Below are 17,198 nucleotides of genomic sequence, written 5' to 3' on the forward strand. Positions count from 1 at the left end.
TAGAGAATGGGATGAGCAAACTTTCAAATTGTAGGATTTTAGTTTATCTCTGCTTCCTCTCAGACTTAGTCGTAGTGCCGTCTCTCAAACTTTTTGATGTACCAAAAAAGTGCTAGTCCCCCATCTCCCCCCAGCCTTAAAGTGAAACTTGCCCAACTTGTACCTTTCCTTCTCACTCTTTTGTTAATTTAGTTTATAGTGACTTGTGATAGCAAAGGAAACTTTTTTTCTTGTTTTTGTTTGGGGGGGGAGGTGGCTAGCAGCTGAGTTCCACTTTTTCCTATATCTTTTTAGTATGTTCAAACACAAGTGACTAGAATCTCTCAATAATCATCTTAGGCCATAGGCACTAAATCCGTTATGATCAGGATTTATAGCTATTTTTTTTTTTTTCTGACTGCTTGAATAGCTTGTGGTTTGTAATGACTACATGTTTTTTAAATTTAAAAATAGGCTAATTCCAGCATGGGAATCTATTTTTTTTTTTCCCAGTTGCTTTGAATGCTGAAGATGAGTAACTTAACTGCCATACTTTATTTTATGTTTATGTATAAATAATCCTGTTTTCCAGAAGTTCCATACAACAGCTCTTTCTCCGAAGCACATTCTTCGTGGATGTAACTGATGGTGATGGCCCACTGCAGGGTATACTGTGTAAGTTGTTGAGGACTGCATGTCTGAGATCCCTTATAGCTCTCTAAAGGATGCTAGGAGGTGCAGTGTATGGATCCAGGTTTAGAGAGTGTAGATCAGAGCAAGAGGTTTTGGATGCAACCGAACTGCCTTCCTGCAGTCTCACTCTAGTGAGGCTATTTTGAGAGCTCTAAAGTATTGTCATATAAGACTTTAAATTTGGGAATTTCAGGGAGGGGGGTGTTTTAGCTCCATTTTAAAGACTTCTTTTAAGGTAACACCTTGAGCAATGCTTTATTATAATATAATCGGGCCATCTTTTAGGGCATGATGCATTCAACTTGGTTTACACGTTCAACTTGGTTTTCTTTGCATGTAACTTGTTAAAACCATACAAAGTTCAATATTTCTACTTTAAGAAGTTTGTTCACTCTTTGCTAAGCCCAGTTTTATTAATAAAGTACAGCTTTTACAAACTGGATCATAAAAAAAAAAAAAAACCAAAAACCCTCCATTTGTTTAGTTAGGCCATAAATCCCTATAGGCCAGTATCCTGTCACATAGTAGTAATGCATGGATGCTGAGAAGGAGTCTGAACATGGCACGTCCAGAATTTTCCACACCCTGTTCTCTCATCGCATCTCCTAGCAGTCATAGGTTTAGGAATGTAGTTAGAAAAGTAAACGTTGAAAGGAAGGCTTGTGTCTGTCTGGCATCATCAGTCATCTGCTTTTTCCATTTAAAAGGTAGAATTTGATTAATGTTGACACATGATGTTTTGACTGGGAAACCCCTCCATAGTTATGTGCTACACTTGCATTCTTGCAGGTATTTCTCAGTGGTGAGAAGATAACGCTAGTTCTCAGTGGTGGCAGATAACAGAACAAGGAGCAGTGATCTCGAGTTGTACAGCAAGGCAAGTTTAGGTTAAATTCCACATTAGGAGAGTAGTAAAGCACAGGTTAACTTGGACAGGTTGTGGAGTCTCCATCCTTGGAGGTTCTTAAGACTTGGCTAGACAAAGCCTTGGCTGAGGTGATGTGATTGGGGCTGGTCCTGCTTTGAGTAGGGAGTTGAACTAGACCTCCTGAGGTCCCGTCCAATACTAATTTTTCTATGAATTTTCAGTAATGTCTTCATTGGAGCTTTCTATTTACAGTTAGTGCTACACCTTGTTGTAGTACTGGATTTATACTTCAGTATAGGAGAGAATGATCCAAGAAGTCCACTAATGTTACAGGATTTTTTTTAGAAATGTCACTTAAAATAAGAACATAAAGCAAATTAACTTATGGTTCTGATAAGGGACGAGTTATTCCAATCAAATCCAACTGGTTTGGTAGCTCAATTTGATGTCTGTCACCCAGCTCCACAGAAAATGTTTCCCTCTTAGTTGCCATTTCTTTTAACTTTTTACCTCTGTTCAGGTAAAGATGCTCACTTTTATGTTGGGGTCTCTAGAGAGTGGAGCATTGTTTTGCTACAGGTATGTTTTAGCAAAATTTGCTACCCTCCACTTTTCTGTTTTATCCTTGATACAGCAAGACCTTTTTAATTCATTTGAAATGACTGGACCCTCAGTGCGGACAAAAAATCAGAATGTTCTGCCAAAATAATGGTGGGGGGAGTAATATTTTTCATATTTCAGGTTTTTCCTGAGTTCATGTTTGCTATAGAGAAGGTGCATGTACACGTGATGCTTTACTGTGCAGTACACCGATGTGTACTGCTCAGTAAGGTGTCACTATCTAACTGTGCGCAGCAGCTGTAAAATAAGCTAATGAAAAATTTCCTACTACCTGTAAATACAGATTTATCGCATTGTCGCATGTACGTCGATGCTGATGGGGAGCAAATCTGCTCCGAGTCAGCCAGAGCAGCAGGGGCCCAGTCTCATGCCTGGGCCAGAGCAACACGGCCGAAAGTCTCTCCAGCTGCATGGCAGAGATGCCTCTTCAGCTGGCCTCCTGTCCACCCGGGGCTGGCTGCTCTCCGGAGGTGGCCAGTTGTCAGGCCTCTACACCCCAGGACACTGGAGGCAGCTGGACCACATCACTGCTGCCAGGCTCAGAACCCAGCAGCTGGGACTGCCTCCTGCACCCCTCTGGTAAGCCCTGAGCAGAGGGGAGGAAGGGGAGACCTCTGCCCACACTACTTTACCTGCCTGTCCCCAGGCTGCATGTCAGGGGCCCCCTGACACGTTGGCCAGTCAGGGGTGCCCTCTCCCCTTCCCCCTGCCTTACCTGTGAAGCTTCCCTCCTGCCCACCATCATCATCCCCTGCCCCCCAGCATGCAGGCAGGTGGAAGGTAGTGCAGGAATTTGAGCAGCTGCATCCTCCTAGCCAGGCAGCCAGGGGCCTGTCACATGCTGCAGGGGTCAGGGACTTGTGGCATAAGCAGAGGTATCTCTCCAGGCAGCGGCATACATTGCAGGGAAGTGTGGGGCTACCTGGGGCACCATCGAAGCTCAGGACCTTGCACCAGGTGTAGCTGTGCCTGGGGCATTATGGCAATCAGCAACAGCAGGGCATTGTGGGTCAGAGACCCCTCAATGCACTTAAACAGCTTGTCATGGGACTCAGCAGGGGCACATTTGGGCCACAGGCCTTATGTGGTGGGGTCCCTGGCTCCGGGCTGCCTCTCTGAAGAGAGTTGCTGGGGGAAGGTGGAGGTGTCACCAGTTCTGTGTCCCAGCTGGGACATGCATGTGCACTCAAACACTTGTTTACCTGCCTGCAGCTGCTGGGGGCAAGCTGGGAAAGCAGAGGCAGAGCAAAATCCCAGACATTTGCTGATATTTTAAAAAACTGCCTGGATGGAGATGGAAGGACCTAAAAAGAGGACATGCCTGTAAAAACCCTAGCCTGATCTATAGGGAGGGGATGAGGTCAAGCTGCCAGAGCAGCTGCCAGCCCTGGTCTGGCCTGGAACACGGCCAGGGAAAGCGGGTAGAGAGCAGGGACAAAGGGCTCAGCCAGCATCTGCCTGTGGCGGGGCTCGCCCAGCCAACTTACCATGTGCAGCCATGTGTGTTTGACCACCCCCCCACCCCCCAAACTGACGTTCTCCCTGAAATGTTGCAAACTCTCACAAAGAATATCCCGGTTCTTGCTGTGCAGGTCCAGCAGCTGGAAGCCGGAGAGAAACAGTAGCTGCCAATGCAGATGCTCTGGCAAGGATGCCATCACCACTGGCATGAGCCACCTCTACCAGCAGCGTACCCAGGACAGAGCCTTATTGCTGGACCAGCTGGTCCCTGCAGCAGAGGCCAGGGTGTCAGATTCATGGGCCGGGTGAACTGAGGATGTGCCGCAAGAGTGGGAGAGGGACCGGAAGGGCTGTACCTTCGGGGAGCAGCTCCTTGCCACTGAGGAAAGGCACCTTGCTCTCCTCAAGAGGATGGTGGAGGCCCAGGAGTGGCAGGTAGCCATGGTGGCCTGGGCAGTGGAGGCCTTGGTTGAGGACTCCTGGGTGCTAGATACCATCACGGACTTGGTGTTCACTTTCATGCCGTCTGCCCCCAGCCCTGGCCCCAGCTCCTGCCTGAGAAGAGGTCTCATGGTTCCTGCAGTGTCCAGTGACCCCTGCCCTGAAGGAGAAGGTCTAGTGGTTCCTGCAGTGGCCAGTACCCCACAGCCAGGCCCCTCACCTGGCCTGCGCACCGCTCACCTGCCTGCCATGTGGCTCCTAAGCAGGAGATAGCCACTGCTGGGCCATTTCCATCTGCAGGCCCTGCTGGCCCCAGCCCTGTGACGGAGGAGGGAGAGCAGGCTGGACAGTAGGGGTGTGCGAAACGGGCTGTATTCGTTTCGGATTTGACCTGAATCAGGAACAGTGATTCAATTTTTTTGATTCGGATCACTGTCCCCCATTCCATTTGGCCAAATCCGAATCTGAAGATTCAATGCTTATTCGGAGAATCGGTGATTTGGCCATAGACACAGCTTTAAATGTTTTTTCTACATACCTTGAGGTACCAGGCAGGGCTTGTGAACACTGCGATGGTGGGGCAGATGGATCTTCCCGCAGGAGTGCGGAGGGGCCCCCCGCGTGCTTGGCAGCAAACCCGGAAGTGGACCAGAGGTATTTCCAGCCCACTTCCGGGGCTGCTGCTGCCAAGTGCACCTGCCCGGCAGTTGGCTATGGGGGGGACCCCAGGTTCCTTCCAGCCCCATTTGGCACCAGTCGTTGGGACCCCCAGCGCACTCCATGGAAGACCCAGAAGTGGACTGGAAGTGCTTCTGGTCCGCTTCCAGGTCTGCTGCTGAGCGTGCTAAGGAGCCCCCTGTGCTCCGGTGGGATGCTCATCCGCCCCCAGCATCGCAGCATTCACAAGCCACCTGGTACCCTGAGGTATGTAGAAAAAACATTTACAGCTGTGTCTCTATCTGAATCAATTGGGAGAGATTAAAGGGTCTCCTGTTTCTATTTGGGTTTGGAGATTTGGCCACCGAATCGATCTGAATCGCCACCAAATTGAATCAAGGACCAGCACTTCACACAGCCCTACTAGATAGTGCCTGCCTGAATCCCTAGCCAAGCCCCCAATCCACTGGCCTCACCATATTGTCCACACCCCCGGTGGTGCCACCAGAGGACAGGGTGTCAGGTGCCTCTGCCCAGGCTCTGTGCTGTAGGTGCCTTCAGCCCACTGTTCCCCTCTGACACTGTATCAACCACACTCTCTGTAAATAGTTGCATAGAGAGGAGGGTGTTTTATGGGAGGTGGATGTTGATGTTTGGCAGGGGCTGTTGTTGAGAAGGGAGGTTGGGAGGCATTGTGCTGTGGTGAAGAGAAATAACTGGAGAGTTGATTAGGAACCCCAGAGCGCACAGGGCCTTGGGGTATGCAGTGGGCCTGGGGGCTGCGGGAAGCTGTCCAGGTGCCCTACTACAGAGGGCGGGGGAGGAGGTGGTTCACAGTTGCCTCATGGACACAGTGCCCTGTCTGTTGCTGCTGGGATGGATGGCAGGGAGTGTCCATGGCGCACCAGTCACAGGCTCCCAGAACAAAGTGAGCTGGTCCCCCTGCAAGCCTCATGCCAAGCTGAGCCTGCACCCCTAGAAACCCCTGCCAAGCTGAAATCATTCCCCTGGATACTGACCCATACCAGTCTGAGCCTGCCCCACTTGGAGACCATTGCCAGCCTGAGCCTGCCCCCCCTGTCCTGCCCAGGGGTCCTCTGGTACCCTGGGAGCTGCAGCTGGAGCCTGGATGGCAGGAGCAGGCCTGGATCTGCTTACTCCTGTAAGGAGCAAAACTGCTTCCTACAGAGTGCACATGTAAACACATTCCCAGGGCTTGCTTACTGTGTAGTAACTTACTGCACAGTAAGCCTACATCACATTAATAACACATGTAGATGCAGCTAGGGGAAGTTTCCACCTATGTGTTAGACTGAGAGGCACTTTTAAGGCAAGTTATGACAGCAAAAAGGTTGCAAAGGGATAAGTTAATACTTGTGAGATCACTCATTCTCAAACCCTGACATCATGATGTCATAGGAAAATAGGTACTGGTATTCTACACTTAGTGATATTTACAGCTTTGGGTTGTCCACTTTTTCATATTAAATGTTATTCTGCATGTATGACGGTTCCTTTTACTTGATCAACATTTAAATAAGCAATGAGGAAATGCAACTTATTTTTGATGCTGAGATGATTTTATTTGGAAATTAGTCATTTCCAGATACTGTGCGTTTCCATTTATGTTCCCTGTCCTTGTTGGTCTTGTTGGTCTTGTTGTCCATTTGTAAGGTGAAAAGTAGGATCTGAGCGGTCACAGTTCTCAACATGGATGTGAGAGATGATACCAGGGAACACTTGCTGCATTGGCAGCATTTTTCCAATACGCTGCCCCTTCCTGACGTAGCCACGGTAGGTGTCAGGCTTGATACACAGCAGTTTCACACAGAAGCCTGCAATACAGCGGACCCCCCACACAAAAAGGGATATCAGACTTCTCAGTTCCATGGCTGAGTCTACCCAGGAATCTTCAATAAATTATCCTAAGACTCATGCTAGTGGTGGCAATGTAAGTATAGTCAAGTCTGTAGCTCCAAGAATTAGAGGTGGTTTGGCCAGCAGAAGTGGGGATGATCTAGTTGGGGATGACCCTGCTTTGGACTGGGTGTTGAACCAGATGACCTCCTGAGGTCCCTCCCAACCCTCATTTTCTGTGCTTCTATCAATAGATCGACTTTCTGTAGAAGACCTGGTTTCTGCGTAGTGCAGTGTCCTCTTCTGACATTTTGAGATTTGGCTTTTCTCAAATTGGTCCTATTTTTGTTCTGTTTATCAAGCTGGGTGGAGCGTTGTAGAGGAAAAAGACAGTGTTGCAAATCTTACTGTTGGAGACTTTCTAACCTGTTCTTTTCTTAGGAGTGAGTAGTCGTATTTGGGTTCAAATACAGGAACAAAAACTGTTCCGTGTGCAACACGTGCTTTGGGGTAGCATAACTAAGTAGTTATGCTATGCTTGTCTGAGTTTTGTTAAGTATTTACTGCTTCCGTAGCTGCACAACCAGTTAAGAATGATAGGTAAAATTATTTATGAGCCAACACTTGAAAGGTTCAATAAGGTTGCTTACCGCCTCCCTCAATTTTGATTCCATCGTCAATGGCATTACCATTGTGGAACGGTCTGATTGGACCAGAAAGTTGACCACTAAAAGGAGCAAAGACTGTAGCTCCATCATGGCATTTGACATCCACGCCTACATGTCTTCCTTTACCATTTTTTCTGAAAATATAAACGCATGAAAGTAATAAGATAGTGCAGAGAAACATTTTCCTCAGCAGATGAGACTATTCCCATAGACTATATGGGTCACCTAAAAGAGCATAGTGGGGCTACGTCTCTGTGTATCAAAATTAGTAAAGGGTGCGACGATGTTTGTAGTTTCTGCAGTTTTACAGATTGTAAAATTCTGTCAACTCATAATGAGTTGGCCAATGGATTTCATTTTCTATTAAATTTAAAACAAAAAACTTTTAATGAATCTTTCTAAAGTCGAATCAATAAGAAAAACCCCAAACAAACAAAACCCCACAGTCGGCTCCCGAATGGAAGTATTTTGACTGAGAAAGGTGGGCAGGTTTGGCCTTTTTTTTGGTTTATTAAAGCACAGTTCAAGAGGAAAAAATAAATGTTCTCAAAGTGGGAGGACGAAGAGAAAGTGGGGCAAAGCCATTTTCCATCAAAAAAGGAAAAGCAGTTTGGTTCTACTGTCAATGTCTCCATGCAGTTTCTTAATGATATCAGATTGCCCATTCACATCTGAGACTTAAAGCAATTGAATGGAGAACCTAAATCTCTTGTCAGTCAGCACAGCCCCCCAAAAGTCGACAGAGCCATGTTGATTTACCCCAGAGGAGGATCTGGCCCATGGCTCGGTCAGCTCAAGCGTTGGGAAGTGAGATGCACAGACCATCTCGTGTTTATTTGCCAGCTGGTCCTGTCCTACTCCAGGGACACTGGCATCAGAGATCCTGAACTGAAATCCTTCAATTGGTCTCGGCACAGTGCAAAGGAGTGGGCATCCTGACCCTATGACCGTCTTCACCGGAGGTGGCACCTTTTTAGACCTTGGTTTAACAGAGACAGCAAAGGAGGGGAGAGGCCTTGAAGAAAATACTATTTCTCAGGATGATGAACAGAGGAAGCTGACTGAAGTGTTGGAAAGGCATTGCCACTGTTCAGGCTTTGTGAATGTTTCTGCAGTTAAATAAACACTTTGCGAGAGTATTTTAATTCGGGATGATTTTGCCTCAAACAGGATGACCTCCCAAAGTCCCTTCCAGCCCTGCTTTCCTGGGTGGTGCTGCCCATTCTGACACAATTTGCAAGTCTTAAATCCTTTTTAAATAGCATTTACCTTGCAAATTCATTTCTGTGTAAATATTGCTTTACTTAGGGGGACACTGATGAATAGCCAGAACCCCGTGATTTCAGAGTATGTTACCTTGGAGCACCATAATATCCACAGCCATAGATATCACAGCGTCTTATTGCGTTTGAAGGATTATTCTGACACACAGCAGCCCATTTAAGCTGTGGCAGCGGCAGTGGAGGAACTGTTTAAAAAAGAATAATAATTAATTTCCTATCCTGTCTCAAGAGAGAATGTCAGTTGTTTTATCTTTCAGCAAATATTGGAGTTGAGAGAGAAAAATACTGGGGTTCATTAGTGATCTGTGTTACATGTCACCTTCCAGGGCATGTGACTAATATGAGTCCCACACAATGAATAGACCTTTTGTATTCTTCCTTTATTTGGAGCAGAAAGAAATGAATATTTATGTTCATATATAATGAAGCACTATTTTATTCTGTCTGTTGGGTGGCATTTCTTTTCAGGAGGATGCACACTTAAGACACAGTTTTACCGATATTTGGTTGGTTTTATAGACAAATGGTTTACCACAGACTCTGCAAGGATCCTTCCTTGACCTGCACGTTGATCTGTTTGTGGAAGGACTCTGCGTGGCGCCCCGCACGACAACAGCCTATCCCCTGAATGGGGCTCCTGCATTTGCTCCCCCAAAGCCTCAGCTGTTTGTAAATAGCCGTGGTACCGCTCAGCCTTTGGTGAGAGCTAATTAATGGAGGAAGTGAGGGCGCTATCTAGTTCTGATGTTGAAGAATATGCACTGAAGGGGTGGCAGAAGGCAGTGGATATTCCAGTAAGGAAAAGGCAGAGGGAGCATCCAAGGAGAGCAAATACTCCTCTGTAAGCCCTAAGCTGAGATGCTTGTAATATGGTGCATATGAAAAAACTCAATTTTCCTTCCCTCAAATGATGCATTTGCCTGGGCTATTTCCGAGAGGAAAACCCAGCTTGCCTGCGGAGGCCGGGATGGTTTCATTTAGAAGGGGGTATGTTCATATTTACTGTACCTATTTTACCTGGTCTGAGGTTAGGAGTGGGATCCGTGTGGTCACAATTCTCAACATGGAGGTGAGAGATGATACCAGGAAACTCCTGTTGCATGTTCAGCATTCTTCCAATAACGGCTCCCTTCCGAACCCTGCCGGCTTTGATGTGGACAGCGATGCGGACAGGCAGCAGTTTCACACAGAAGCCTATAAAGGAATGATATTAGGAAGAAAAAAAACAACATGAAACTGTTGTCTCAATAGCTGTATCCACCCAGGCAGTATCTATTCAGTATACTATCCTGACTGCTAGAGCTAGGCATAGTTAAAGCATGCGTGCACTTAAACACGTGGTCAAGTCAGCAGTAATCAAACCACTGAGGTTATTGGGCCTATGGGAGGGGCCCAGGCATGCTTTTCAAAGCAAAACTAAATGCAGCATATTGCAAGTGTCCTCTTCTGACGCTTTATTTGACTATTATTATTTTTTTCCAAATTGAGTCGTAACTGTTGTTTTATCAAGCTGGGTGGAGAGCTGTAGAGGAAAAGGACTGCATTGCCAGTCCTGTTGTTGGAGCGTGTTGCCCTGTTCTGTTGTAATTCTGTTCAGGTGCAGAAACAGTTTGAAGTCCAACATAAGCCTTGGCCTAGCTAACCAAACACTGACACGCTTTCAGCTGGACTTTCGGCTTTCTTAACCATTTGCTTTTTCCTTAGCCCTCTAAGTGGTTTAGATAGGTGATGTTCATTTTTGACCAGTGCTTGAAAGGTTGGATAATGTTGCTTACGTTCCCCACGAATTTCAACTCCTTCATACTGGCGGCCATGAATATAGATGTTCACTTTGGTAATAAACCCATCGAAAGGAGCCAAAACTTGCGATCCATCAGAGCAGATGACATCCACACCGTGATGGGTTTCTTTACTGCCCTTTCTGAAAAAGTGGAAGTAATGAAGCAAAGCTAGGGTTGCTATTTTTAGCTTGTTAGAGTTTGAAATGTCTAGTACAGCAATTGAAATAGAACAGTTGGCTATTTTAAATCCACTTCTAGTGACTGTAAGCCTCCATCTGTTCATTTGAACTGGTAAAAACTGGATGCTGTTTCCTACCAAATTCACATTTTTTCAAAATGTTGCTATAGAGTTTTTCAGGGTTTTGGAAAAATCCCACCTGCAACCTACTAATTTTCAGACTGAAACAGTATATTTTGTTCCAAGTGAAATTGGTGATTCTGGATCAGTCCTATGATCCTAGATGGAAATATCTGGACCAGCTCTACTGTTAATGTCTCCAAGTAGATTTTAGATGCTAGCAGACTTTCCCCTCATACCTGAGAGGGACAGTGTCAAACGGCAGATGTTTTTCCCATCTGTTATAGAGCTATGTGGATCTCTACCAGGTGAGGATCTGGCCCAGGAGCTGGTCACTGCCTGGGGTTTAATCGCTAGGAAAGAATATACAGAGACCATCTCATTTATTTACCACCTGGTCCTGCCTTGACATCAGAGGTTTTGACAAGAAGTCGCCTGCTGGCCTCTGTCCAGCTCCGCAGGGTTGGGCATCTGCCGCCAAAATAGACTTCATTGGAAATGCCACAGAAACACTTGCTAGACCCTACTGCGGCAGAAGGGATGGGACACGAAGAGGAATACTTTCTACCAGTCTCATGAAAATGAACAGAAGAGGGAGAATTGATGTTGGAAGGAAGTTGCCACTGCTCAGGCTCTGAATGAGTCTGCAGGGCTGTAATTTCAGCAGGTTTCACAAGCCTTAAATATTACTTAGAAATGGCTCATCACAGTCTTTCATTTCCATGTAAACATTTTGTTATGTAGGGGACAACAGTGAACATGATAAAAGTCCAATGCCAAACCCTCCCTGATTTCTCAGTATATTACCTTGGAGCACCAAAGTTTCCACAGCCATACTTATCACAACCTCTGATTTCATTTGTGGGATTCCCTTCACAAACAGGTCCCCATTGTTGTGCAGCAACTATTAAAGAATCAAGCAAAGAAAATTCAGCTGTCTTCTACAATTGTCTACAAAGAAACGTTAAATGACTGTATGGAAAAGACTTATTCTAGATGTATTCTTCTTTCTTAATTCAATGGAAACAAGTAGAATATGGATTTCAAAAAAAAAAATCAATCCTGAACAGGTTTCACTGTCAGAGTATCTTGTGCAATCAGTATGATTTTAAAGGGGATCACCACGCGTTACCTAGATTGTAACATCTTTGGGAAAGGGGCCATCACTTGGTAGTTTCTTCACTGCCGTGTATGATGTGGTCCTGCTCCGTATTTCAACTCTTATGTGCTGCTAAGTATTTGTAAAGAAGCCTATGCTGCCTGCAGCATTCAGTGGGCTCTAGAATTGAAAGACGTGTGTATATGATCTCAAAAGGCTATAGTTCCCATCAGGTTGGCCTAATGAAAAGAAAGCTTAATTCACCCAAATAATACTCCACCAGAGGTGTAAGATGGGGTGCTCCCTGTATGAGGGCAGCTTTCTCCCTTTCCACGTTTCCTAGTATCCTTGATTCTCAGGACTATTAACCTACTCAGGTGTGAATTTGCAGCTTGAAAGTGGTATTTCTATTTTTTGCTACAAGGAAGTCATTAGGCAGAAAGCAGGGCAGGGTGGCACCTTAGGGACCACGTTGTTCAGAGAAGGGTAAGCTTTTAAGAGTGTGAGAGACGTGGAAGAAGAGCAGTCACATCCCCAACTCTTTCCTAGACCAGAAGATCTTCGCTCCATCTCTATTATCATTTCTCAGCCCCTAGTCACTTGCTTTTTCGCAGGTGGAGAGCCCAGGACCCCTGGAGTGAAAGCTAGTGGAGTGGATCTTACTAACAGCTGTAATGCAGTGACAGAAACATTTCCCAGGGCAGTGTGCTGCCTTTACCCTTGGGAACACACACAAAAAACCCCCAGTCTGTAAGGAAGGCAGAGCTCCTGTGTGTGGGCTGGAGCTAGGTTATGCCATCCCTATTTCCAAACCTCAGCATTCAGAGGAAAGGAGAAGGACGACAACAACCTCATGTAGAACTCCAGTGACGTGCTACCAAAATGTGTATTTTGTTACTACGGGGGAGGCTTGCTTCAATTTGAAATGAGCATTTATGCCTGAATCCTACCCAAAAAGAGTGGTCTTTTGATACTTTCATAGGATTTAGAACCACAGTGGTGTAAAACTTGTCAGAGATGCTTATATCTAGCTAGATTAAGAATTTCTTGTCATTTGGAAACAACCCTTAGAAAGATACTCTTGCCACTGCACAAGTGTTTTATCCCTCTGGTTCCCCCAGCCTCATTTTCCGTGAGTGGAGCGGAGATCAGACTAGATAAACCAATGGCACATTCCTCTAGAAACAAAGCAAAGATAACAACTTGGTTGACCATATCCGGCTGCATTCTTAATTAGTCTGAGAAACTAAGCAAAGGACCTTAATTTGGCTGCAATCATGGCATTATGTTAAACCCTTTTATTGTGATAAACCTCTGACTCCACATTTGTGGCAGAACTGATGCACATATATGTGGCTATAGTTTCTCTGATAGAAATATTTTCCATTTACCCTTCATAGGCATATGCCACTTTAAGTACTGGTGCAAAAACATTTAAATCAAATGCACATCTACTAAAGCAGTAATAATGTAAGAGAGAAATCTTGACTTACCAATGGAAATCAGACCAGCAAGCGCAATCAGTTTGAGAGCTGGCATTTTGTAGCCGTCTCACCTCTGATCTTTGACCAGGTCAAAGACACAGTGTGCTGCACCTCTTCATTATTTATACCTTCCAGCAGGGACTAGCCCATTCTCTTTAGCCAATCAGACTTGAGCAGGCATTTGCACCTGTAACGCTCCCAAATTAGGTAAGGAGGAACGTTAACAGAAAATATAACCGTTGATCAGTTTGGTTGCGACGCCAAATAATTTGCCACTTAGCACACAGTAACAGAAGGAAATGGGACAATTGCCCAAAGCATTGCACAGCTCTCGAGGAGTTGCAATTGCGCCATATCTTTCCCCAACATTGAGCAGGCTGGGAGAGGTGTAAAAAGGTGCATGGGAGCCCAAAGCATAGTGTCCAAGCCCTGAGGACCCAAATGTCCATTTGCGTCTTTACAGATAATCAGATTGTGCCTCTGACTCTGTTCCTCTTGTTCCTGCTCTAAGATTTCATAGACTTTAGGGCTGGGAGGGACCTTTGAGATGTGTCCATTAGCGCTCTTCCACGGGAGTCACAAAACATCGCGTGGGTAAATTTAGTGTTGCTTGGGGGTACTGTAAACATGCTTAGGAGCTCTGGTGCTTTCTGGAGGACATTTGTGGTGATGCCAGACCTGCCCACTGCTACAGGAGCTCCGGGGTGTAACCTGCAGGCAGCACTTCATAGATGGCTGAATTTTGCTCTCGGGTTGTTGCCTGTTTCCTCTCCACCTCAGACAATGGTGTATATTTGCTCAACGCTCACGTGTAAACACGTCACAGATGTGCACTGAGTGTGTCAAGAAGGGATGGGCTACAAGTCATGAGCACTATGGGATGGTAAAGGGTCTGAGTCCTGTCCTGTCAGGGTTACGTTACCAGTTGTTTTGCTCCGGGGGTATAGGTCAATGGGTATTCCCTCTCAGGAGGCATACAGTTTGAGGGGTTTTATACAACCTTTTAATGTGGCTTTTTCAGATGATGTTCTCTTTGGCAGCCAGACTTGCAATCTAAGAGAGACTTTGACCAGTTGAAGTGAAAGTGTGAAGTTTTCCATTTTCCTTGCCAACACGATGGACAAGCCCCACCACATCTTTGCCTTAAATAACACATGTCATTCCCATTGTCAGCATCTTTAATGAATGCTAACGAAAACCTTGGACTTGGGGACCATTAACAACTGCTGGCAGAGGAGTTCTTCTTGACCCAATGTTGAGGTGCTTGGACAAGTGGAGTGGAGTAGCATGGCCAGTTAGAGGCTTATACTATAAATAAAATATTAAATCGCACCCTACTCGATTTTCATCTTATAGCAGCATGTTGTGCTATCAAGGCAATGTTGCTGTGTAGCTCATTCTTTCTCTATACTTGGTTCATCGACACATCACCATATTACAGTTGTTCAGCCTGTCTTGCTCATTTTCTACCATAAGATGGAGATGCGGACAACAAATTCACTGGTAAAATGTTTGACATAAAACAATAGCCAGGCACAGCTACCTCCACAATGACTTTTCCAGTAGAGAAGCTAACTTCAGATAGGCAGTGTAAAAGAGATGTTGTAGCCATGATGGCCCAGAAATTATGCAAAAAAGCAAGGATTTCTTAGGATATCTTTTATTAGACCAGCTATATATTTGGGGTAAAGTTAGACAGGTTTTTGAATGTTGGAGATTTTTCCTGAGGTCTCTGATTTATAGGAAACTAGGCACAGCAAGTGTTGGGATCGGGGCCATCCCTAGAGGGGGGCGAATTGAGGTGACCACCCTGGGGCCCACACTTTGGGGGGCCCCGCAGATCTAGGCAGAGCAGCTGCAGCGACTCCGCGCTGCCACCGGCTTCACGTCTGGCTGCTCAGCACCACCACCGGCTTCCTCGTGTCCAGGCCCGGGGCTCCGCACCCTGCTCAGGTCATCTCTGGTTGGGATAGGTGTCTGCTAAATCTTTTGTTCTCTCAAGATAGGATACTGTTAGGACTCATACACAATATAAGCTAAAGTAGAGGGGTAGAGGGTGAGGAAACAAATGTTTATGAAGATGACATTTGGAAAATATTCTGATTCTGAAGTGGACATTCAAGTGGCCTTGGGTAGGAGAAGTCAATCCGAGTTGAAAAAATACGCCATACTTTTTTTATTTTGGTCTAAAATCATCTCTTTTCTGGGAGAAAAGGAGCAAATCCTGAGGGTGTATGAGAAGGCAGAGCTGAGGACCAAGGGCACGGAAATCCCCAGGGAGCATTCGGGTGGAGGAGAAAAGTGAAGCCATGTGGAAGTAACTGATCATAGCTGGCTAGTGCTACTCCAGTTAAGGAGTAGGCTGCTGGGGGCTTCCAGACACACTTCTAAAGGAGGTTGCAGGAAGGCAAGGGACGTGCTATATGCATCCATGTTCGCAGACTTTGAATAAGCCTGAAAGCTCTCCGATGGCTACCTGCTTGGATGGTTTTGAGAGATTGTTCTACAATACTGCCACGCTTACAACTGTTTTGGCATTATATATATATTATGTTTTAACCTGCAGGCTTGACTAACGCAGCCTCTCGCAAGTCCAAGGGAAGAGAAGACTTTCTGGAGCTCTTGAAAGGTGAAAGCATACCAGCCTCCCTTCGTGCCTGTATTCCTGCACCCCATGAAGCAGCCATGGCAGCCTGTTTTCACCCTGCATAATTTGCCAAGAAATTCCTGGGCAGAAACAGCAAGGGCTTGTAAAGTCTGTTAAGAAATGTCACACGCGCAGGTTTACATTTTACAAATGGGAAGTAAAAGTTGGAAGGCAAGTGAATGCATGCCTGGGCTCAGCAATTATCCCACTTTTCCTTGAGAGCAGATAACCGTATAATTGACTGTGGTTGAGATGTGATGGTTTGACTAGAAGAAACCTGTACAAATGGAGCCGTCTCCTTTTGAAGCTCCCTTCCAGCTCATGATCAAAAAAATTCTTTGGACCCAGAGGGACAGACTCCCAGCTTCAGCTCCCTCTGTGCAAAAATGAAGTTTACTTTCTCCCTATGGGGACTTTTTACCAGCTTTAATTTTCCCTGAGCCTGAGGAAGGGCGCAAGTGCCTGAAAGCTTGCAGAAAAAGATGGGTTTTTTGTGTGATTTCTTAGTTGGTCTAATAAAAGGTATCGTCTCTGAAGCAAGAGTTCTAGAGGTTTGCATTTCTTTTTTGCCAAAGCGTATGCACTTTTGTGGACATTTTTCTGAGAGAACATCTACAAAATCCCCCAGTGGTTCCCCCACTCCTCGCTTTCATCTTCCGGTGTAACACACAGCTCTGGTTTGACTTGGGAACCCAGGCTCTTTTGGAAATGCCAGTATAGGTTGTAGCCGTGTTGGTCTGAGGACATGGGCAGAGGTACAAGGAGGACCTAGAGAAAACAACTGAGTCTGGGGGAAAGGCTCAGCCCTCATCAGAACAGAAAGATAATATTGTTCTGTCTGCCTCAGATGCTGCCTGTCACCTGCTTTCTCCTCGTCTTGCCTATAAACACTGTTTCAAGCCATAAGGGCATAATTTCCTTCTCCTTGAGTGGTCATACATAGAAACTTGACTGTGCTCCATCTTCCTGCTAGGACTGCTTGCTTAGACCTTGTACCTCAGTTGAAGTAGATGCTGATTATCAAGTCATCATGACCACTTGAAGAGCACCTGATTTTTGGCTTCAGTATGCTACTAGAAATGACTTGCCTGCTTCAGTGCGCTCCTAGAAGTTAGTTTCCCTTTACCACTTCGCTTTTCATCCGAACAAAGACATCTTCCTGCATGTGGGCCAGGTCTTTTCTATTTTCTCAAGAAATAGCTATTTACAATATTTTACCTTCATTCTTCACAAGACAAATGCAGCTGGATGGTTTTTGCTGCAAGAATATTTACTTCTAATAAACCCAAATGCACTTCTTCCAGAAATCTGGCCTCAAAAATATATGGGAGAAATATATGTTCTCTCAGGAAAAAAAAAAA

The 17,198-nt window shown here is 45.7% G+C and overlaps 1 protein-coding gene across 1 annotated transcript; it reads right to left on the reverse strand.

Moving 5' to 3' along the window:
- Positions 1-6,280: 6,280 nt before the first annotated feature.
- On the reverse strand, positions 6,281-13,305 carry LOC109310110 (myeloid protein 1-like). Its single transcript, XM_019535125.1, has 7 exons — positions 13,200-13,305; positions 11,415-11,511; positions 10,304-10,449; positions 9,546-9,722; positions 8,602-8,713; positions 7,228-7,379; positions 6,281-6,555 (listed from the first exon to the last, which is right to left on the reverse strand). The coding sequence occupies exons 1-7, from the start codon at positions 13,243-13,245 to the stop codon at positions 6,344-6,346; spliced, it is 942 nt and encodes a 313-aa protein (XP_019390670.1). The 5' UTR covers positions 13,246-13,305; the 3' UTR covers positions 6,281-6,343.
- Between the last annotated feature and the right edge of the window lie 3,893 nt (positions 13,306-17,198).

This window comes from Crocodylus porosus, unplaced genomic scaffold (assembly GCF_001723895.1).
Source record: "Crocodylus porosus isolate Cpor-Errol unplaced genomic scaffold, CroPor_comp1, whole genome shotgun sequence".
Lineage (NCBI taxonomy): Eukaryota > Metazoa > Chordata > Crocodylia > Crocodylidae > Crocodylus > Crocodylus porosus.

What these genes read in the sequence shown, in the direction of transcription:
- LOC109310110 (XM_019535125.1), bottom strand. Translation starts at nt 13,245, where the DNA reads ATGCCAGCTCTCAAACTGATTGCGCTTGCTGGTCTGATTTCCATTG. An exon ending in TGCTGGTCTGATTTCCATTG is followed by an intron (nt 11,512 to 13,199) that starts GTAAGTCAAGAT and finishes ATTCTTTAATAG; the next exon opens with TTGCTGCACAACAATGGGGA. An exon ending in AGTTGAAATTCGTGGGGAAC is followed by an intron (nt 9,723 to 10,303) that starts GTAAGCAACATT and finishes ATTCCTTTATAG; the next exon opens with GCTTCTGTGTGAAACTGCTG.